The sequence below is a fragment of the Arctopsyche grandis genome, chromosome 12, assembly GCF_051622035.1.
Source record: "Arctopsyche grandis isolate Sample6627 chromosome 12, ASM5162203v2, whole genome shotgun sequence".
NCBI classification, from domain to species: Eukaryota; Metazoa; Arthropoda; class Insecta; order Trichoptera; family Hydropsychidae; genus Arctopsyche; species Arctopsyche grandis.
The window spans coordinates 13,113,777-13,137,876 of NC_135366.1; the positions used below are offsets into that span (position 1 = coordinate 13,113,777).

The 24,100-nt window shown below is 33.6% G+C and overlaps 4 protein-coding genes across 9 annotated transcripts in view; 2 read left to right on the forward strand and 2 right to left on the reverse strand.

The window, feature by feature from the left end:
- The window catches only part of LOC143920309 (myogenesis-regulating glycosidase-like), a 950,780-nt gene that overhangs the window by 689,561 nt on the left and 237,119 nt on the right, over positions 1–24,100 (forward strand). The window lies entirely within an intron of this gene.
- On the forward strand, positions 3,229–13,103 carry LOC143919898 (dual serine/threonine and tyrosine protein kinase-like). Of its 6 annotated transcripts, XR_013261285.1 has the most exons (20): positions 3,229–3,449; positions 4,871–5,045; positions 5,128–5,288; positions 5,370–5,483; positions 5,624–6,160; positions 6,233–6,635; positions 6,713–6,936; positions 7,010–7,126; positions 7,218–7,332; positions 7,408–7,897; positions 7,971–8,126; positions 8,375–8,501; positions 8,572–8,915; positions 9,004–9,188; positions 9,263–9,488; positions 10,246–10,331; positions 10,405–10,548; positions 11,419–11,577; positions 11,734–11,903; positions 11,996–12,286. XR_013261285.1 is itself a non-coding variant. In XM_077442470.1 (19 exons), the coding sequence occupies exons 2-18, from the start codon at positions 4,871–4,873 to the stop codon at positions 11,862–11,864; spliced, it is 3,735 nt and encodes a 1,244-aa protein (XP_077298596.1). In that variant the 5' UTR covers positions 3,229–3,449; the 3' UTR covers positions 11,865–11,910; positions 11,996–13,103. The 6 variants fall into 6 exon arrangements, 5 of the variants coding, with proteins under 5 accessions (XP_077298596.1, XP_077298597.1, XP_077298598.1 ...); XM_077442470.1 differs by lacking the exon at positions 11,419–11,577 and having other exon boundaries at positions 11,734–11,910; positions 11,996–13,103; XM_077442471.1 differs by lacking the exon at positions 11,419–11,577 and having other exon boundaries at positions 11,996–12,290.
- On the reverse strand, positions 11,979–13,315 carry LOC143920438 (juvenile hormone epoxide hydrolase 1-like). The gene is made up of 4 exons (XM_077443326.1): positions 13,163–13,315; positions 12,701–13,093; positions 12,439–12,634; positions 11,979–12,211 (listed from the first exon to the last, which is right to left on the reverse strand). The coding sequence occupies exons 1-4, from the start codon at positions 13,313–13,315 to the stop codon at positions 11,979–11,981; spliced, it is 975 nt and encodes a 324-aa protein (XP_077299452.1).
- On the reverse strand, positions 17,035–22,270 carry LOC143920548 (serine/threonine-protein kinase tricornered-like). Its single transcript, XM_077443461.1, has 10 exons — positions 21,962–22,270; positions 21,515–21,570; positions 19,333–19,468; positions 19,088–19,235; positions 18,902–19,012; positions 18,288–18,669; positions 18,037–18,208; positions 17,790–17,954; positions 17,546–17,709; positions 17,035–17,467 (listed from the first exon to the last, which is right to left on the reverse strand). Exons 3-10 carry the CDS (start codon positions 19,455–19,457, stop codon positions 17,352–17,354), a joined length of 1,383 nt encoding a protein of 460 aa, XP_077299587.1. The 5' UTR covers positions 19,458–19,468; positions 21,515–21,570; positions 21,962–22,270; the 3' UTR covers positions 17,035–17,351.

Consider the following 24,100-nt stretch of genomic DNA (forward strand, 5'->3'; position numbering starts at 1 on the left):
TTTCCCCATGTATAGCGTAGGGTGACCGCACGTAATCCGGGACTCCCATTTGCGGCCTTTGTGGTCGTTACAATTAGTAATGCTATTGAAATCAAAACTTTCCGAAACTCCATTGTATCGCAAATTTCGTCTAGTTTTAGTGTGTGCCATCACAATGATAATTAATATTAATACAACAATCTGCGTTTCAGGATTCAGCTGAAAAGTAACTGAAATTTATCGCGCTCGAATGAAAAATACATTTAAATAAATTGTGATTTTTGTTTTCATATTAAATATATTGATAATTATTTGTGTTTTACTCCCTACGCCTCCAATCCCTCTAATTTATATTCTTTAGAAAATGTCAATGAATTTCATTTGAAATTTTATTCAACTATATCATCGAATTTACTATTAAAAAAATAGATCAAAATTATTTCATAAAATAAAGTCAATGAATTTTAATAACCAATTACCGATTTGTCTTATCGGAGTACAGTTTACAAATTCATAATTGAGAGTTTATACGTATTTCAACATTGTAATTTTATCATCATAAATTACACGCGTTTATAAATACATTTATTGTTTTATTTTACTGATAATTATTATTAATAATGTATTAAAATTTATTAGTATCCATGCACTGTTGAATGCGCTTGTGATAACTATAGACTTGTTTTATACGTTTTTTATTACACATTTTTCAAAACATCGCTATTATAATAATTAAAACACAAATTTAATTTTGTAAAATGTGAAATTCAAACATTGAAGTAAATACATAATTATACCAAATTCTTTTTCAAATGAACTTACTTACGAGACATATTGTGTCATTCATAGAATTTTAAGCCACATCTTCAAAATGTTTAAAAAAATAACGTTGGAAAATCAATTCTTGCTATATTTTTTTAATGTTTACTAAACAAAATAAGTTTTTCACCGCGTTAAACATTTTCGTATATGTGTATACATATACGAAATTTCGTATATTTATATATATATATATATATATATATATATATATATATATATATATATATATATATATATATATATATATATATATATATATATATATATATATATATATATATATATATATATATATATATATATATATATAAATATATATATATATATGCACGCGCACATTAATACGGGAGGAAAAGCCTGTTCCTCTTGTTCCTGTTGTATCCTGCTCGCGCAAATTAAGTGAGTATGTACCGTTGACCATGCACCTTTTTTTTTATCTTTCGACTTAAGATCTTTCGATTTTCGATCTTTGCCTTCCGATATTTGCATTTTCCGGCGTTTCATATTCGGGCTCGTCACGGAGACCGATTGTTTATATACAAACTCGACGAAGGAATACACCGAAAAGCTAAGCAAACAAGTCTCGAGAATTTTAGGTTAATAATTTTCAAATTTCAATATATGCATGTGTATACATATGTACATTGCTCTAAAAGCCCGAAAATCGGTAAATCCTAGCATTTACATACTATAATAGTAAAGTGATAATAATCTAAGAAATGCTTGTAAGCGCTTCCATTTCGGGGTTTTACCAAACAATTAATAAGTAATTTTAATAATTGAGAAAATTACAAGAAACCAATTTACCTTGTATAAAAATAATTTTCATACTTTTATGATATAACATAAGTAAGTATACATTATATTTAGCAGGCAGGGAAGTGAAGCAGTCTAAGATAATGACTTAACGAATTAAACAATAGGCAGGACATTGGAAGACAAACCATCAGCCACAGATTACATATTCCAATTAAATAAGGTTTAGTATAATGATAATACGCCTACGTACATATATTATATATATTCACTTTGTTTGATGCCGTTACTTCTTCAACTAAAGATTCCCAACATACATGTTAGTACATAAGTGTAATTGTATATCAAAAACACACTTCTTAAGTAATTTAAAAGCTTTGTTATGATAAAATAAAGTTAAATTTATCATTTGTAAAGAAAATTATAACCTCTTACTGAATTTGATTGGATTTATAGTATAAATATTTGGTAAACGGATTATTCTGCAAAAAGCGATCTCGCGCAAGTCATTAAAATCTCGATCACGGAACATCTGGCACTCGAGTATTCGTTAGTACAATATTTCGTGTGGATTACTTTCGATTGATGGAGTTTTTGGGTGCCAGATGTTCCGTAATCAAGATTTTAGTGACTTGCGCGAGATCACTTTTTGCGGAATAATCACTGAACCAAATATTTGTATATGTGTCTCCCTCCCCTCATATCAATCAAACCCTGAGTGCAATGCTCAGTAGGAAAGCTAACTTTTTTCCACATTTTTGAGTGGTGTAACATTTTTTGCAGGGTTACAATCAGTGGCGGCTCGTGAGAATTCCCAGTGGAGGGTCTGCAGAGATGAATCGGGCTGTAGTAGCTCGTTGACGATGCGGTGCAAACGATCGAAAAGCGCTAGATAGACTGAACCACAGATTAACAACACGTGTACCTTATGCGTGCGCACTGCTCGCACTTGCACTAAGCGAAATCTACCCGAAGTCCCGACATACCTACCCTGTATACGTCTTGTGCTTCTGATACTTTAGTTCCGAATTTTTCCTTATTAAATTATTAAAAACTCGCCAGAAAGATCCAACTCAATTTTAATAATTACCATTTTAATAATTGCATCTGTGCACATCGAAAGGTTACTCGTCATCTGATGTGCAATTTTTCATTTGTGAAGTCGAGAATTGCGTTTAAAGCGGCCATCCAGTTTATCTGTCTGGCGCTTTTCGATCGTTTGCACCAAAACCGCTCGTTGATCTTAGCGGTGATCAAATGCAAACAAAAATAGCATATAGTATATGTACTAAACTAGTAGGCCTGCAGCCCCACAGACAGTGGCGTGCGCTGAAATTCTCTCTCTTTTTTTGTTGTACAGCCTTACTTAATGTGCACGAGCAGGATACAAGAGGAACAGGCTATTCCTCTTGTATCCTGTTCGTGCACATTAAGTAAGGCTGTACGACAAAAAGAGAGAGAATTTCAACGCACGCCACTGCGGCCGCAGACTACAATATGAACGATAAAAATATCATGCATATTTAATATACTGGGAGGGCTGCAGCGCCACAGCCCATATAGACGAGCCGCCACTAGTTACAATACAAATTATATTTTCAATCAAGCTTATTACAGACGGAAAATATTTTCCATTTAGACGGCCTCGCAATCAACTGTACATACAAAGCAGTTGACTCATGCTTTGTTGATCGAACGCATCAAATATTACAATCACAATTTCAAAATTGAGGCAATATTTTGGCTTTAGATAGAAAAATGTGTCAATTTAAATGTAAATACAAGTACTAGGATTGGCAGCACTGGTCAATAATTGACACTGACAGTTGTCAGTCTAGTGCAAGTGGCGGGTGGGGTTCGTCAAGCCGGTCTAATAAGATCATCAATGTCTGGTGAGGTTCCAAACTTATCCTCTTCCTTCTCATTAATATCTTAATAAATATCTTCGCAGAGCTCAGCATCATCGTCTCATCGAGTTTTGTACTCGTATATATATAAATATAGTATGCATCATCAACACACACCTACGCACACGCAATAGCAATACACAAACAAACTTGACCGCTAGCTCTACCACTTACACTATCCATCTACTCGACCGCTTACTTTCCTGCTACTATTATCCTTCAATTGATCCTTAAACATTATATATGTACATATGTTTGTTTTTATTGTTCTATTATTAACTGGTAGGTAGATTGAATATTTTGAAAATATATTACAAATTATAAAATCCTAAATCAATTCAGTTTTCTTACAATCCTACCTACCATTACAAATGTTTCTTAATCCATATCTAACAGGTTTCAATTCAAATTTTAAATAATAGCACACTATCTGAAATAGACAGAGTTCTTTCAAATAGAACCAACACCCTTGTGATACATTTTTTGACATCTCAGTTTAATGAATCTTTATAATTCAATTACAAAATTCTTCCTTGTCTGCTCAATTATCAGCGTCATTGATTATTGACATCACCCGGTGGAAGATTCCGTCAGCTATTTTATTTGGTCTGACTATCTTATGGTAGACCGTCCTCTCGCTCGCCTTTCCTCTAATTTTCCAGTGACTACCACTTTCTTTACTTTCCACATCAGCAATATGGCCAAAATAGGAAAGAATCATTAATCATTACATGTTGTAAAAAGTCTGAAACTAAAAGTTCTTTGAGAATTGAGATATTCCTGCGTCTTGCAGTCCGTGTAATGTTCAGCATCCACCACTTTACAAAGACATCTAACGTGTCCCGACTCTATACAATGCAACAAGCATCACTAGACATTTGTTTCGTTTTGTATAATGGAATGATCGAAATTATAATCCCAAAACTTTTATTACATCTAATTGGTTATTTAAATCCATAGTTTAAGATTGATGTCCATTTTATTTTGCTACATATACTCTCACATTTTTGCTAAAAATATCTGACCACGTGATTGAACAGAACGTATAGTGCAAATATTGCATAATTATGTTAATGATGGTGTAACACGTTTGTTAGTGAATCACATCATAAAATTTACATGAATTATTTTCTATATATAACCGTGACGCAATCATGGTAAATAAATTAACAGGTTCCTTTTCTAGTTTCCTTTTTTACAAGGCTTTTCTATGTTTTACTTCGCAAACAAATGAGCTAAATTTTTATCAGTACATATCAGTATTTCAATTCACACAATAAAATACTTCATTTGATATGAGCTATCGATATCATTATTGTTGACACCATTAATGTTTTATAATTTTCAATTGTGAACTTGTGCTGTATTCTCCACTTGTATGTATCTTAGTTTTTTTTTTAATTTAGATGAAATATCATAGCAAGATGGCAAAACGGGGTCCCAAAGATATCACTGACCCTGCAGATGGACTTGATCACGAGGTGAAAAGATTTAATGAACACAGAAGACGACTTTCCAAAATACTTGGCGATACGCAAAAAGCCCTTCGAGATGTAACGCATTTGAAAGTTTTCCCACTCGGTAATCGATTTATCTCACAGAAAATAATAACTTTATGTAAATGGTTTCTTAATTCTTTTGTTGCTGTTTTTTTTTTTTTTAGAGTCGGCCATTGCTGAAACAATAAGAATATCTGTTGAGGGCGCACTTCGTCCCACAGCATATGTAGTTCTCGGAACAGCCAGGGCTCGAATTGTAAATTTTCTGCTCGGAGATAATATATTACCGCTGCATTCAAAATCTTCATCAAATAGTTGGAGATGGGTAATTATGACGTAAATTTATTAGTTATATTAACATACTATTTTTATTTTATGAAAACTTTGTCGTTTTAATATGCTATAGCTCCGATTGCAATATGGTGAAAAACGTCAAATAAGATTAAGTCTTGGAACTGAATTTGAAGTCGTCGATCCAAACCTTTCATTAGAATCTAACTGGGATCAAATTCCATCTCAGGTGATGATAATATTCAAATGTCATTTTATTTATACTAGGTAGGTTTAGATTTTGAATGCATTTCATTCATTCGAACAATTAAATTTGTGTAAAATTCATCAATATGTACGTAGTTGCCTTATCTTCTTTATTTTTCACAGACTTTGAGACGAAATAATACTTCGGACCTGTCTACCGTTATGGATATTGAACTAAACAATCGTCTTCTTAAAAGCGGTATTCAAATACTCGTTCCGCCAGACCTTGGAGAACTTTCGCTAAATCACAGAGTGTCTTACGAATATTCTATTGGAAATGTTATGCGAGATTATGAAGCTTTTTACTCTAAGTGGAATACACTTTTAGATAATGTTTTTCCTATTGTGCTTTACTCTTTGGATGAGTTGCGATCGATTGAAACTGTCAAAATAAATGACAACGTATCGAGACAACCAAATTGCAGTTCTCCAAAAAATGATGATGTGAATACGCATAAAAGTAAAGATAAAGTAAAATTAAATGCTTCGACTTTTTACATTGATAGCGATGAGTTAAATTGTGATGCTAATAAGAAAGAAACTATAGATACTACTTTTAATGTCAGTGTCAATGAAAGGAATAAAACTGAAACTATAGGTGATGGAAATATCAGTCCTATCAAAGTGGCTAGTCAGGATCTTCCATTGCTGGGAGAAGAAGTATGCTTTACATTTTTAAGTTATCAGTTTAGTTGTATCAATCTTTTTCGTTGATATTATATTATTTTTTAGAACCTTTTAGATCTGCGTCAAATATTTGAACTACATTCCAACACAAAAATTTTATTCATACTATTTTCTGACAGTACTGAAAAATTGTTGGATAAAAAAATCTCACCGAATACAAAAATCCAACCCTTGAATGATGGTTTAAAAACCTATTCTAAAGATTCAGTTGACACTGCATCGCCATCTTCATTCTTCACCTGTGAAAATTCTTCGTTTTCTTCAACTTCAACTTCATTGCAACCTGACTTGAGTTGCACTTCTGACGATTCTGACACATCCTCTGAAGAAAAATTCGAAGATACAGACATTATAAAAGAATCTCAACAGTTTAGCCCGAACGATGACACTTTGTTGATGAGACAGAAAACTTTCCTCGCCAAAGTAGTGCAACAATTAGAATTATTGTGTAAGTACATATACGTATGTAGACTTTGTATTTATATTATATCAATATTGTTATAAATTGATTATACTATATTTCAGCCATACCATTTCTCAATAAATCTCTTATTGGTCAAGGGATCGTTGTAAATGACAACACGTCACAGTTATCGTCAAGTACATCTGATAATGACGTCAAAAAATCCAAAACTATTAAACCTATTGAGGGAATATTTCAAAGGAATGATTTTATTCGTCATCTTGTTAAGTTTTCCAGGTCATGCTTTCAAAGTTTTGTAGTAAATGATTGTCAAAAACTTAGCGAGGTACTGATTATAAAAATTTAAAGGTGAAATGCTTACATCGTTTACACATATACTAAGAAAATGGCAATTTCAGATGCACAATACATTAATACAACAATTCATTCTTTCTTCGTTCGATATGGCTAGAGAAATGCAAATAATTCCAAGAAAGATTAAATATGTATCAGAAATGGAACAACAATTATACAATGTTAGTAAATAAAATAATAAACATACATACATTTGTATTTATTAATTACATATATACATATAGGAGTATTTAATTCACAAAACGCTTTCAGACCCTTCTCAATAAATTTTCTGATGGTGAAAAGCGCGAAGAGCTTTTATCAATAATGCAACGTGTTCTCCAAGATATGAAAAATCATATAAATTCCACAGACTGGGCTGGATCAAGTATATATAAATTATTATGATAGGTTTATTAAATTTTGTATGTTAGTTAAATTATTTCTATATTATTTGTTTGAGGTTCTTCATGTCACAGCAGTTCGGATTGCATCAATCTCACAATGCCGACATCCGTGTTTTACACTGAAAATGTTCCAAACGATGGAGAAAGCTCATCTACTCAAATCGAAACTCCATTTATCGATGCAGCATCTAATGTGGAAGATAACGCCGAATATGTGGACTTAAATGACTATGATATCATCACTAATTCAGCGATCGATGTAAATCCATCAATGCCCCCAACAGATGATGTTGTCGAAGCTAACGAAGAAACGTTTACTCGGTTACCGAATATCGGCAACTGTCATTTGGGAAACGAAAATAATGGAGTTTTCCAAAACGTTAAAGTTTTGAATATACAAAGTTCGCGCAGTTCGACGATTTCATTCAAACAAGCATCTTTGGATGTTCAAAGAATGGTTTTGTCGAAAATCAGTAGAAATATCAGCATTCAATTGGTGAAGTTTGTTGACTGCATGAGACATAGCTATTTTGGAACTTTGCAAAGGTTTATACATATATTATTTTGTTTAATTAGGACATTTGTATGTTTCTTCATTGATTAAATCTATAAATTACAGGTGTTTGGACTCATTAGAAGAGGGTCGAGGTAAACGTTCGGCATCAGAAGCAATAAGGCAAATTTTATTAGTGACCAGGACAGTGGATTTACAACACTGTGCTTCATTTTCTTTCTTACACGCTCTGGTAGATCATCTACGAAGATTTTTTCATCGGTAATACAATTTTGCACATCACATATTTCATGCTATTGGTTATTTAATATTTAGCAGTATAAATTTTTATTTTATCTATATATATATATGTACGTAGTAACAATAGATGAAGTTCTGTGATCATGCGAAAATTCTGAATTTTCACATTCACATCTGAATTTTTTGTATTAACAAACCCCTTGAATCCATCGGCTATGCCGCCTTTCCCAAGTATTCTTAAATAAATAAATACATAAATCTCATTCTAGGTTGGCTTTGTTACCAAGCAATAACAAATCTTGCTGCGTGCAAAGTGCACGATGGCGACGACAAATGGCTTTGGATACGGTTGAATCTCTCAGTGCATCTAAACTTGAAAAAATAATATCAACACAAGTATGACTCATTCCAATAATTTCCGTTAATTGTCATTTGTAATGTGATTGTACTAAAACTATCTTTTTAGCTTAAAGAGAAACTAAAGCTATCTCACGAAAAGTTCCAATCGGCATTGTATTCCCTTGATCAACATCACAATAGTCGTCTCGTAGAAACAGAAGAACTCAAATTCAACGTACGTAAACTGCACGCACCTCGCTTTGCTCGACTCTGTCTAGAAAGCACATCGCTAGGAGACTACGTTCGATTTGGTTTACCTCGAATCAGTAAAGAAATTGGACGTGGCCAATATGGCATCGTATTCTCAGTGAAAGGATCTTGGGCGGGATATGAACCATGTGCTGTGAAGAGTGTAGTACCGCCAGACGATAGACATTTTAACGAGTTGGCCATGGAATTTTTCCAAACCAGGTAATATTCAAATATTCTTTTACATACATATATACATTAAATATCTATGTACATACATACATATATAAACAATTGATAATTTTCATAGAAACATACCAATACATGATAGGATTGTTCGATTGTGGGGGTCAGTTATAGATTATACATATGCTGAAGAAAATCCTTCAGTTTTATTAATCTCTGAACGTTTGAAGTGTGATTTACTATGTGCTTTGTCACCTGGTAAAATAAAGTTTAGTCATCGTATGCAAATTGCCGTTGATATTGTCGAAGGTGTGTCTTTAAATTGTTCAACATGATCATAATCGGAGGTGAATTGTTTTTTAAATAAAGCTGTTTTGTTGTAGGTATTCGATATCTTCATTCCCAGGGTCTGGTTCATCGTGATATTAAATTAAAGAATGTCCTTTTGGACGAACACAATAGGGCTAAGTTAACGGATCTTGGCTTTTGTATGCCGGGAGCAATGATGTCCGGTTCTATCGTCGGAACGCCAGTTCACATGGCACCAGAATTGCTATCAGGATCATACGATAATTCGGTAGATGTCTACGCATTTGGTATACTATTCTGGTAATTAATATTATCTTCTGTATTTTTTGTATGAAACAAAATAGAGTAAAACCCCAATGTAATGGACTTTGGGCGAAAATTGATTAAAAGATCCTGTTATGCTATGCTTCTGTGATCAACTTCTTATCGAGAATGACTGCATGTTTTAATATTTAGATAAATTGATCAGATACGTTCAACGTAGACAGTGGATCTCTTTCAAATAATCTGAACCTGACTTTTTCGATAAGTCTACAGTGTATAAAAACCTAATGGAATTCGTGCGTAGACAATAGATGGGCCATATTAAGCTCACTGGACCGGTAAGTGTCCAGATAATAGACACGCTGGAGTTCTCACAGACCTAATTGGCCTGATTGGATCTGCATTTATCCTGACAATTATGACGCTTAAGAAGCCTAGCGAATCGCAGAGACTGTGCTCTGCAATTTGTCCTTTAAAAGGAGGTACACATGATTGATCAGACATTCTCGAGCGAGCGACTGTTCTGTGTGGACCTCCCGAGTCGTAGAATAAATGCTGTGAAGCGACTTTAGCCTTTCATTTGTATCCCCGAACTCACCCCTACGCAACAATAGTATAGATGAGTCTAGAAACAATTACATATATAACAAATTTTGAGCTTTAACGAACATTGGTCCATTATATCGAAGTTTTACTGTATGTATACGTAACTCCAGAAAATGTAGAGTTGGAATTATACACATATAAAGTACATATTTAAACGTACCTATATATACATATTTAACATATTCAGGTATGTTTGTTCTGGAAATGTAAGACTTCCGGCAGCTTTTGAGCGTTTTCAAAATAAGGAACAACTTTGGACTGGTGTAAAACGAGGTAATTTTAAATTTTTGCCTTATAATGGTATTTGGGTATAGAAATCTTATTTAATTACGTCTAAATTTTATAGGTCTCAGACCGGAACGACTGCCCAACTTTTCTGATACCTGTTGGTTGTTAATGGAGAAATGCTGGGCAGCAGAACCCTGCCAACGACCACTTCTTGGCGATGTACAACCGATACTCGAATCAGTGAGAGACAATCCACATCCAGGTGCTGAAACTATTTTTAAATAAGCTTTTTTTTGATTTTGTTGTTTATTAAGTATACACAAAATCCTTCTGTGTAATTTTATATTTTTACTATTTATATACATGTGAAATGTTCATATTCATATTCTCCTATGTAAATGATCAATCCGAAATTATCGAAATCAAAAAATAATCAGTGTGAATCTATTCGGCAAACATTTCACATTTGTATATTATATTTGCATTTGTAATTTTGTACCCTCGGGTAAATGGGTCTGCTAAAATTATTAAGTGTATGTTCAAAATACATGCCAATGAATTGAAATGTGATCAACAAGAATCTCAAATGTGATTTCCATAATCTTTTATTAGTATTATGTTAGTATATATCTATGTATTTATTTTCTTATTAATTAAAATTTGTTTGACACAAGCGTCATAAACCAACACTAGTCAATATTTTTCAATATGAAAATTTTCTACCCTCGAGCAAAATTATACTGTATTTAAGTACAGATTTCTAAATAAAATTAATTGATTCATGTACCTGACTATATTAGCTTGGTGATTATTCTCGATCTTCTGTTTAAAAAAATGTACCTTTTGACCTTGGTGATCAAAATCTAATGTCATATATTGTTAAATCCATTATGAAGCACTCTAGAAATGCAATAGGCGTGCTTTGTGGTTACAGGAAAAGCCTTTAAAATTTGCCAATTACAGACAATACTTGAATCAATTTAATAAACTGAAATTTTAAATTGAAATTCTTGAAACAAACTTCAGTTTATCCATCATGTGTCATTTAATTTGTATTATAAGAATTTGTTTAAAAGTATTATAAATATTTTATCATGCAAATGAAAAAAATGAAATCTAATTGTGCTTACAGTTAAAGGATACAATGAAAATGTGTTATTTTTAAAATAAACTTTTCACTTTTGGATTATTTAAAGAAACAATGCTTTATAATAGTTACTATTTAATATTATGACATGTCCTTTGCGTTTTGTCGTAATAGTGACTAAGGCCTCATTTATCAAATAGCATCGTAAGTTATGTCCTTCCATTTTCTTAAGATTGTCAAACAATCTATTGATATATTTATTTTTATACACAATAAATATTTTTACATATTCATTCAATGTTATTAATTGCAATTCTACCTATTTCAAATTTTTCGCTTTGTTGAATGCTTCAATTTTAGGAATACTGGACCATATATCGTCCGAAAGCAAAATGGGCTCCTCGAATGCAGCAAAATGGCCGCCAACATCAAATTCCGACTTCCGCACTATGTTAATGTATTTTTGTTGCAATATCCAATCCAATGGATAGATTACTTCATACTCAAACACGGCCAAGGCTGTCGGCACCGTAAGTGGTATCCTATCCGAAAATTATTATGTTTAAATAACTTGACATTATATTTAAGTTGATTAAATTTAAAACTCACTTTTCGATATCAGCTGGAAATGTTTTGAAAATTTCTGAAAAAGGTCGTACTGACGTCGTTATACATCCGCTTGTCCAATAAATCATCACATTGTCCAAGAGATCAGTCAGTGTGTACAATTGGATGAGACCACCATCATTCAACTCAACCCAACTCCTATTCGTCCAAATCAAGAACTTTTCTATTATATACGCTGCTAACCCTGCTGGGGAGTCTTTCAAAGCAATCCCTATCGAATACAAATTATTATACTATTTTGCAACATATTTTTAGATAAACTCTTAAATAAATTTTTTCATTCACCAACTGTGTCCGGTTTTGTAGATTGTATACTTATATAGCCTAACTGTTTGTTTAAAAAATTGTATATATTTGCGAGTGGATAAAGCTTGTGCTCGTTCTTCTTGTCGATAACAAGTGGGGGATATATACTGCCTATAAATATTTTTATGTAACTTAGCATTGTCGCAGAATTAGGATTATTAGTGTGATAGCCCAAAATTTTGTCTGGATAAAGTACGGCCATGTTGGAAGTGATCACTGCGCCCCAATCCCCACCTTGAATGTAATACTTATCGAAGCCAATACGTTCCATGAGGTTTCTCATCACGACAGCCATTTCTGTCGGTCCTAAACCTGGTCTCGACGATCCCTAAACATTACACGTCATTAATTATTCTGTATAAATGTTATATCATTCCGCTCTTATATCTTATACCTGTGAATATCCAAAACCTGGAAGGCTTGGAATGATCAATTCAAATACAAAGTCGTAGTCTTTCCGAGGCGTCGTTAACAATGGTATCATACCGTAAAATTCCTTCACACTTCCAGGCCATCCGTGCAATAATAACAAAGGTAAAACTCGGATATTTTTAGTGACCTTTGGTTTAACATGCATGTAATGAATATCCAAACCCTGAATTTTAGTTTTGAAATGAGGATACTTATTTAGATAATTTTCCCTTTCATTAAAATTATACTTTGTTTTCCAAAATTCTATAACTTCTTTCAAATAATTATTGTTAAATCCATCTTGGAAGCTGACGCCTTCTAATGGTTCTGTATAAAAATTTGTATTTTCAAGTCGATTTAATAAATCCTTCACAACCTGTAATTATAATATCAAATGTTTCTTTCATATATCATTCAGACAATTATCGTACAATGTTAAATTTACCTCAGGTTTAAAAGTGATCCTATATTCCCTGATTGATGTTTCGTGAGTTTCGGGAGAATCGCCTGGTCCCCAATATTGATCTAGCGGGATATTGGGCACTGGTGGAACATGATACAAAGCATGGTGTACTTTATAACTTATCCATACCGTCATTGTTATGGAAATTAACAACAAAATTTTTTTATAAAACGCCATTGCGAATTCACAATATGAAGACTACTAGTCATATATAACAATACCGACGATAAAATTAGACTGCCAATTATTGTTGACAATTTTGACCTCATCCATCTTAAAGGTCAAATCGTTAATAACATAACTAACCTTTATAAACCGCAATTCAAACAAAGCTTCCAATTTAATGAATATGTTTTATTGTTGTATTTATTGTATCTTATTCAACATATGAGCCGTAATATTTGAAAGTGGCGGAAGTCCAATTTTTAGTTCCAAAAACACTATTTCATTATCACTATTTTTAATTCAATATCATAATCAATTAATTCGATATTACGACAAGGCATAATAAACTTACTAAAAGCCACCAGTATTTTTAAATGTTGTAAAACACAAAACATTTTATTTAATGTTTGAGATATTTCTCGTAATGAAGAAAAGTGGCCTTACACCAATTTGGTCTTACACGCCTCATATTGGCCTTACTATAATATAAATATTTTCACTATTACATATGTATGTACAAGGAAATTATTGGTTTCTTGTAATAATAAAAAATAAAACATGTGTATCACATACATAAATTATTTAAAAGAAACATAGCAACAAGAGGGGCAGAACACATGAGGGGGGGGGGGGGCAACTATGAGATGGCCCCAGACATCCGATTTGGGGCATCGAATCAAAGAATTAAATAAAAGTGTAGATTTTCTGATTTATGTTTTCGGATATAAATTAGAAGACATTTTAATTAGTGAAAAAAAATCTTATTTTAAAAAGTTGCACTTTTATTTGAATATATGACGGGGTGAAAACCAGACTGGTACAAGTGACATTTTTAAAAAAAGTTGGTTTAAGTGCTAAAATAATAGTATTTCATATATGCTATTATTTTAGCACTCAAACCAGAATTTTTTAAAAATGTCACTTGTCTGGTTTTCAGCCCGTCAAATTATATTAATTTTCAAGCTATTTCGATAATGATCGAATTTTTTTATAATATACAAATGAAATTTTTCATTTTTTAGTCGAAGTGTACATTTCATACTACCTTTTTCATGCACGAACCAATCTGACCAGTTATAGTGTACACAAAATAACAAATTGATAAACGAATTAGTTCAAGTATTCTCCACCATTTGTCCCATCCTCTATGTATGTATGCTTACCCTGGATTGCAGTGTGAACTCCTATGTGCTGTTTCAAGTGGTAATTAGACACGAACGATTACATGCAGCTTTCGCATTTGTGCGGTTTTTCTCCAGTGTGAACGTACATGTGATTCGATAGAATTTTTTTCGTACTAAAGGCCTTAGAACTGACTTGACATTTGAACGGTCTTTCTCCGGTGTGACCTTTCATATGATTTGTTAAGTGACCTTTAGAAATGAACGACTTTAAACAAACGTGACATTTATGGGGTCTTTCTCCAGTATGCGATAGTATATGCCGTCGCAGTCTACATTTCAATTTGAATTCTCTTCCGCAAAAATCGCAAACGAATGAAGGATTATCACCATAAAGATTCATATCCATGTTAAAATTTTGAGATACTTCACCGACTGCAGCATGACAATACATCTGTTCTTTCAGTGCATATTTTCCGACGTATGCCTTAGAACAAAACTTACATTTGTAGGGCATTTCTCCAGTGTGAATTTTTAAATGCTGTTTCATATTGTATCTAGAAGAGAAACTTCAAGGAAGTGACTGGATGAGAAGTCGAAAGATAGAAAAAATTAAAATCGATTCGTCGACTCGTCGTTAAGCAAGTACTTGAGGCCTATTGCGCACTGTCGACCGGTCGAGCGAAGCAACTCAAAAAAGTGGTTGGTAAACGTTATTACGTTATATCGGTAAATGTCTTTTATATTTTAATGTGTACTGAATATGATTGTTTAAAATTCTCAATATTGTATAGGTACGTATGATAATAAGGTAAACGGACTACTAGTCATATGTGAACCAGTCACAGGACAACCGGTCGCTCTAGATCGGTCACACGTGATCACCCGTCACACCCGAAAATTGGTCACGAAAAAACTGGTCACACCCAAAAATTCAACCAATTTTTAATTTTTGGGTGTGACCAGTTTTTTCGTGGCCAATTTTCGGGTGTGACCAGTTTTCTCGTGACCAGTTTTAGTGTGACGGGTGATCACGTGTGACCGGTTCACATTTGACTAGTAATCACGGAACCGATAATAGTTGCCAAGCCGTTTTCTTCTGCACTGGCAATACTGACGCGATCACACTCTAAAGTCTAAACAACAGCTCCAGATACGAAGCTCCAATGACTCGAGTTGATCGAAAATGGGAACAGCAGCTAAATTTGACACGCCATGTAAACATAAATGACATTCCATCATAATAAATCAATACACGAGCGCATCACTGACAGTTCCGCTACACACCACTGCCAGGCCATCTGACAGTCAGTGCTACCAATGGTTCTGCAATGCAATATCTAGTACCAACTATATATGTATGTAGTTGATAAAATCTAGAAGCTATTTAGAAAGAAGAAAAACTGTTATTTTTTATTTCCAGAGCTGTGGAGTCGTTAATAAAAACACGATTTTGACTCCGACTCTGGTTTAAAAAAATAACATTCATTTTCCTATACAATATTTAACCCTTTGAAGCATAGCGGTATTAAAAATGGCCCATCTTTTTTTATCTTTTGCTGCATGGTGGGATGTAATTTATACCACTTCGAAAAATTAAAACTATTTGAAGTACAGAGGTTTATACCAGAGAGATGTAATAAGAATAGAGGGGCCCTTACGAATAAATAATTGTTGTCAATTTTACGCGGTACGTCTCTATAAATACGCTACATCGCACGGAATACAATCGGATCAATTTACTTATAAAAATGTATCCCATGTTGTTTATTGTGTGTTTTTGAATGTATTGTGCAATTTTTACCAATGCTTGCCCATCTTGCGAGTAATGTAAACAAACAGAGAAGTTTTTATCGGACAGACGTCGAACACCAAGCGTCAAATACGACTGATGCTACAATTATTTAGATCCGTCCGTGGACAGAATGTCACTTGACAACAAAAGGACACCTAAAGCCACTTCTATTAATATTACATTTCTCTGGTTTATACTGTCCTACTAACTAAAAAAAAAATCTGTGCAACATGTGCATTTTTTTTGTTTCAAATCTCGCGCTACAAAGGGTTAAGAACATTGCCAGTTACACAAATACACTCGTAATTTCACGAACCAATATAATTCTAGCATTATATAATGTAATATTATTATAATATTATATAATGTAATAATTATACATAAATTAAAACTGTTCAATTTTTTTTTATTTTTAATTTATGAATTCTTTAATATGTTTCTATGTGGGTTTCTTTTACATATATTGTGGAGACTACGACACGGTCAAACCTCGGTTGCACCGATTCGAGCATGTTGGTGGATCCACTTTACTTCTTTCACGCCCGTCATATTAAATAGCGTGTCTACATAAACCATATGTTCGTTCGAAACTCAATATTCTTTCATTATGAAAAAAAATTAAATTAATATGATTTAAATATCGAAGTCCAAATTCCGACTCTGACTGAAAAATCCACATGTAAAGTTAACATTGATAAATAGCAGAAATTTTGAAATCTTTGGAAAAGAATTGCTCCGTATTTAACGAGATTGAAGGAGTAATTAAAAAAAAATGCCATAGAATACACTTATAATTGTTTTATGTATTTACAAGTCACATCTGTAGCAACAACAATGTATAATATATATAAATCAATATTAATCAAAAATAAAAATAATAGATTGATACATTACATTTATTTAACTATAAAATTGATACATTTTTTTAAAATTTCATCTAAAAATCGCAATTGTTGTTAATGTGAACTTCTTGCAAGTGTAAGTTATAACAGAGCTCGTGTTAATATCTATTCTATGGGAGTACATGGTTAAAATTATATAAAAAAGAAAATTTTCGAATAACAATAATAAAATATTAAATAGCGATAAATTATTTCTTCATTGACGTGCCGCGTTGAGTGAGTCCTTCAAATCGCCTATAAGTATAATTAATAAAGACCCAATCCTTATAAGCCACTTCACTCTCTTGAGATATAGGGGCAGTAGCTAAAATTTGATAAAAAATTATTTTAATATACCATAGCCATACATTTACAAAAAAATTATTTAGACCTAGACACATACGAATTTCTAATTTAACATCGGGAAAATCGTCAAAGTTAGACGTGTCATCTATGCTCTTAATTTGGACGGGTATTGCAGCGGGACGTTCACGAACGTGATCCCAATCTACGCCGTTGAAAAAAACGGAAGACTTCACATCTTCAATGCCCCTTGTAGCTCCCAATCTGAAATAAACCATTGAATACAAACATATACGTACATATACAGTAGCGTAAACGTATCTTATGTATTAATAATAATTTACCTGCGATCTGGTTCTGAACAGAAGCGCATAATCGTCTCTTTGGCGTCTTCAGATATAGGAATCTCAGGTGGAAATATAAGGGTCTCTTTCCACGACATCACCTTTTTGTACGTTTCCTGGGGGTTATCGGAGCAAAATGGTGGATATCCGATAAGCATTTCATACCTGTATAAAAATTATAATAATTAATTGAAATTATTTGAATATGTGATGTATCAAACTCAATAACACATTGATTCAGTCTTACATTATTACACCCAAACTCCACCAATCTGCTTGAGGTCCATAGCCAGTTTGCAGGAAAACCTCAGGCGCTATGTAATCCGGTGTACCCACAGTGCTATAAGCTAAAGCTCTACGATTCTTTTTCCATGACTCAGCACGGCGTTTAGAATCCATCGGACTACCGCTGGTAACAACTGAAAAGGCATTTTTCAATAAATAACCTTCCTTAAATAATCTGACTTGTTTTTTAATAAAAGATAAAAAAAAAATTACTGAAATCTGATGGAGTGGCTTTTGACAAATCTCGGTAAAAATCGGTACGGTGACTCTGTTTCAACCCAGTGCATAGCCCAAAATCGCTTAACTTTATATGACCTCTAGCGTCTAATAATAAATTATCAGGCTTAATATCTCTATGTATGAAACCGAGTTTATGAATACTAGCAATGGCTAATGCAGTTTCTGCCATGTAAAACTGGGTGCAATCTTCACTGAGCGTGTCTTTTTTCATCAACAAAGTCATCATATCACCCCCTGGTAAAAATTCCATAATCAAATAGAGATTCATCGGATCTTGGAAGCTGTAAAACATCTTGACCACCCACTGATGGTCGGCCTCTACCAAGACGTCTCTTTCTGCTCGTACATGGGCAACCTGTAAAATAATAATTACCCGTTTGAATATTTAGCCATTTTCAAAGCTTGAATAGCCGTATTGTGAATCAATTTTTGTTAAAACTAAAACTCTTTTACAAATTTCAACCTTTGATGTGGCCCAATGAGACATGCAAACTCATTGACTATTTAGATAATACATCAAAAATATCATTTGGACAAGTATTATAGCAATAATCTAATTTTATAATTAGTTAAAAGTGAGTACGTGCCTGTTCTTTCTCGAGCATGTCGGCCTTCCTTAATATTTTCATGGCGTAAACATGTCCGGTGTCTTTCTTTTGCACCAATCTTACTTCACCGAACGCTCCACGTCCGATTACCTATTAATTTAGCACATTTAGAAAATTTTCAGAAGAAATACTATATTTAAAGGTGCTTTAAAAACATTAATTCACCTTCAAAGATTCAAAATCCTCGACATCAAGACGGGACCTTTTAAGTCGTAAAAATTCCGTCTCTTTTTGCGCATGTTGAAGCCTTTTCTCCTGCTTTTGGGCCTCAGTTAAGTCTTCTGCTTTGAAAGATTCTTCTAATTTAGTTAATCTGCATAATAAACATCAACAATATAAATTAAAAATACTACATATACATGGAATGTGAGACTAATTGTAATTCATTAATTTAAAGTATATGAACAGACCTTTGTTTTCTTTCCAAATGTTGTAAGATCAAATTGCTATAGTAGTTTTCAAGTGTGACCTTCGCTTTGATCGCTTTATCTAAGGTGTGACCACTAAAACGGGTAGGAGTATCCGTTGCGATCATTTCCACCCCCGCTGAAATAATAAAGTCAATTTTTTTTACTATTTCATTTATTATATACCGTAAACTATTCACAATGATAAAGATATTACAATATGCTATGCAGGGGTGTGACTTTAGAATACTCTTTTAATGACTAGTTTCTATCTAAAGATTTGACGTAATTGTAAGTGACCTAGTGCAATGGTGCCCAACTTATTTTAACTCGTATGCACTTTGGCAATTAATTTTTTCGTTTGCAAAGCCTTTTCAACAAGCCTGAGCAATGCCAGGCAATTCAGCTAGTATGAAATATATGATTAAAAAAATCCATTACTATTATATCATTTTTCCATGAAAGTATTCCCTAATTAAATTCAACCTTTGTGACTTAAATGTATATACAAATACTAAATATGTTTAATGTTCGTTATACACAACCAAGCCTTTTTTTGTAACAAACATGAGTGTCATACTATCACAGAATATACATAATTATCATCAAGTTTTACTGTTTGGATTCATTTTCAAGGCGTGACCGCTAAGTATAGGTACAAAAATAAACTAAACGAAAGATTACATACACTCGAATGAGTCATGTGAAAATATGTGGGTCGAATTACGGAAAATTTTTATCAACAAACAAAATAAAAATGAAAAAAAAATCGTAGATAAATGCTGAATTTTATTGCGGTTTTTATATATCCGGAATTCAAGTCACAAATTATTAAGCAGATATATTTCGTTGCAACTTACATATATGTTACAGTCTAAGTGTGCATTTCGTTCGATCATGAACATACTAGTTTATTGATACACGTACCATTCTGGCTAGTTATAGTGTACACAAAAGAATAAATTGAGAAACGAACTATTTATTCAAATTATTAGGCATAAGTTCAAGTATTATCAATCTTTTGTGCCATCCTCTTAAGTATGTATTTATGCTTGCCCTGGTTGCGATATTTTTAATATCAACGGAAATGGGAATAATAGCAACGTTGTAATGCAGTTTCGATAGGATTTGCCATTTTAAATACGGTTTGACAGCTTAAATGTTTCATGCGCCACCTGGTGGGAGTCTACTTGAAGATAGCTTTTGACTGTTAGCACTTGAACTATAATCGATAATCCGTGAACACTTGGACTGTAACCTATACACATATAAAATATTTCCACATATGTATTTCATGTTCGGAAACAGCTACAAGTCCAATCCGGAACAGACGATTCAAATCTGGGACTGTGCCGCCCGATCCAGGACATCTTGATATATACGTTACAGTTGAAGTGTGTCTTCCAGTAGTAATATATTCCATCTAACCTGGTACCAACTACCATTATAGTTGAAGTGTATTTTCAGTTGTAATATATTTTGACTATTTGGAATATATTCCCTCTAATCCACGTAAATTGAATCATATGGCGAATTACATTCCAACTGGTCAAAATATATTCCAACTAAAAATATAGTTCAACTATAAGTTGGTACCAGGTACGATAGAGAGGTCGGGTTTTCGTGAAAACGTCACTCGACTAGTAAATTTAGTTGGAATGTAACATTTTTGTTTTGAACACATTCTTAGAATTATCATAACACGGTAGTCATCACCTTTATTCATAATACCTAGCAAATATTAGCGCATTATTGAATTCTAAAGCATTCGTAAAAACATCAGAGCTGTCAAAACTCAACTGTTATACTACAACTGGCGCACATTGTTGAAAGCATATTCGCGCTTCTAGAGATAAAATTTACTAGTTGAATTGTATTCGAATATAAATGACCTAAAACGTCCCAATTGGAATATATTACATTAAGTGAAAATACACTTCGACTGTAACATCTAATATATAATTTCGAAAGGGATTTGTACGTAAATATATGTTTATAAGTAGCTTTGGTTGGTAATCGTAAACAAGTCAAAATTTATATGACGGCGAGTCGATTTTTTTTTCGATTCAAATAAATTGAATAAAAAAACAAATGAATATTTACTATTAGATTCGAGGAACACTGAGCGAAGCCGGGTAGAACAACTAGTATATAATAAAGATAAAAAATTTGAATTAAAACATACCCAGGGGTGTCAACTTTGGAGCTTCGAAAAAAATCTTCCACAGGACAGTTCTCTCCCTGAAATATATAATGAAATAAATACAAATATACGCACATTAATCGATTTAACGATTCCTATTACATGAGACGAATTGCAATAACGACTGTATAAACCAAAGGATGTATACAAAATGAACGTTGCATAATAATAATGTAACAATAATTGCTACAAAACAACAACCATTTGTCGTATATAAATATTGCGCAATACGTGTTTTCAAGTTCAGTAGAAGCATATTTAGGATTGGAAATCAATATTTTTGATTAGATCTACGATTCGATAGTCGGAATACCCAAGCCCAATTGAAATATTGAAAGGGGACACGGAGATAAGTACGCAGGTCGCATATGTCATCGAGGTGGGCAGGTGGGCAGGTGAGCGAGCGGTTGTGATAAAAATAAACAATACCAATTGGACGAGGAGTGTCGGTGGGGCAGGTGAGCAGCCACTCGTCAGAAGGTGGTGATGGTGATGGTGCTAGTGGAGGTGTCTGGAGGGGATTTGGAGCCGACAGCAGCTCCACAGGCGCAGCTCCAGGGATTCGAGGTGGCTGAAGTCGAAGGCAGTCGCCACGGGCGACACGAAGAGCCGGCAGAGACGACTCTCCATCACGCTACACTGACTAATGACGCACTCCTCGCACTCGACTCGCACTCGCACTGACACACATTCACATTGACATTCACACATACACCCGCACCCACACTTGCGCACCACACTTGCACACCACTGACAGCCACTACTGCCAACTTATATAATCCTTATACTTGGCCCTTATTACACTTGACGTTTATTTCATTAATTAAACTAATTGTTTATATGTGTGTATTATTGCCTAAGTATTTTGATGATTATATAATAAGGAATAAAGATAAACATAGTTTTTATACTAGAAATAAAGACAAACTTGTTGTAAGTAAAGTAAGGAAAAATAAGACAGCTGGGGATGTTTTTCACAGTTCGGTGATTACTAGTCAAATGTGAACCGATCACTCTAGATCGGTCACACGTGATCATCCGTCACACTAAAACTGGTCACGAGAAAACTAATCACACCCTAAAACTGGTCACGAAAAAACTGGTCACACCCAAAAATTCGACCAATTTTTAATTTTTGGGTGTGACCAATTTTCGGGTGTGAACAGTTTTCTCGTGACCAGTTTTATGGTGTGACCAGATTTAGTGTGACGGGTGATCACGTGTGACCGATCTAGAGCGACCGGTTGTCCTGTGACTGGTTCACATATGACTAATAGTCCGTTTACCGTTTTTCACAGGGGTGTGCTCATGTATAATGCCCTCCCTGAGTGCATCAGGTCTGCTAAGACCATGGATGTATTCTTGCGAGGTGCGAAGAGACACCTCTGTGAAGGACAGTGCATATAAGTTAATTATAAATTTTAGATTTAAGTAATTAAGATGTATTTTATAATTAGCTTGATAGCTAAAATAATATATAAATAAATAAAATAAATATCTCAACTCACTGTGGACCCTAAACCACATACGCTGGATTTTTAATAAAACTTCATTCAAAGGCCGTCACCACAATGTGTTTTTCTCACAACTTCATACAAAAAAAAAATATTTTCTTTATTTTCGTCTTCGTCTTATAAATCGCTCCAATGCGACGAGTGCACTACAGAGATCAAGAAACAAAAATTGTAAATAAATACATGAGTATTATATATTCTTACATTAAACATACATTACGTTTCGTTTAACCCTTGAATGCTGACCAACGCCGATCGGCGTTTTACCAACGCCTTAGGCCTGAAAAACGCCGATAGGCATTGTATTTTGAGCATGTACAAAGTAAACAAGAATACTACCCGATCGGCGTTTTACCAACAAGTCCTTAGGCCTGAAAAACGCCGATAGGCATTGTATTTTGAGCATGTACAAAGTAAACAAGAATACTACCCGCTGAGCCTTTCTAGGTAGCATTAAAAAAAATGCATTGAACATGAGTCGTGTAAAGGTCTGTTCATACTATCCGCACTTGCATGACACCTGCAGGATACGGGTCGTGCTGGATAGGTATGAACAGACCTTAATCCGTGTCATTCATTTGTCAACATTTATAAAGATAAATAAAAAAAAATACGATAACGACGGGACGAACGCAAAGCACGTAAAAACGGGACCTATGGTCACCCTACTTATAAAGAAGCCGAAGAAAGTGCAGGCGCGGTGCCCAGAGAAATTTAATATTATAGAAGTGGCTTTAGGTGTTATATTGTTGTCAAGTGACGGTTGTCCACAGACAATCTTAAATAATTTTAGCATCAGTCGTATTTGACGCTTGGTGTTCGACGTATGTCCGATAAAAACTTCTCTGTTTGTTTATATTACTCGCAAGATGGGCAATCATCGGTAAAAATTGCACAATTTTTAAAAAAGGCGGGCTAAGGGAATGAAACGACGGAATGTGGTTTATGTATCAATATGTGCTGTTGCAATTTCAACTTGAACTGAAACGGCATTTCACAATAGTCACATCTAAATGAAAAATTTTCATATTTCATTCTAGTATGTTAGTTAATT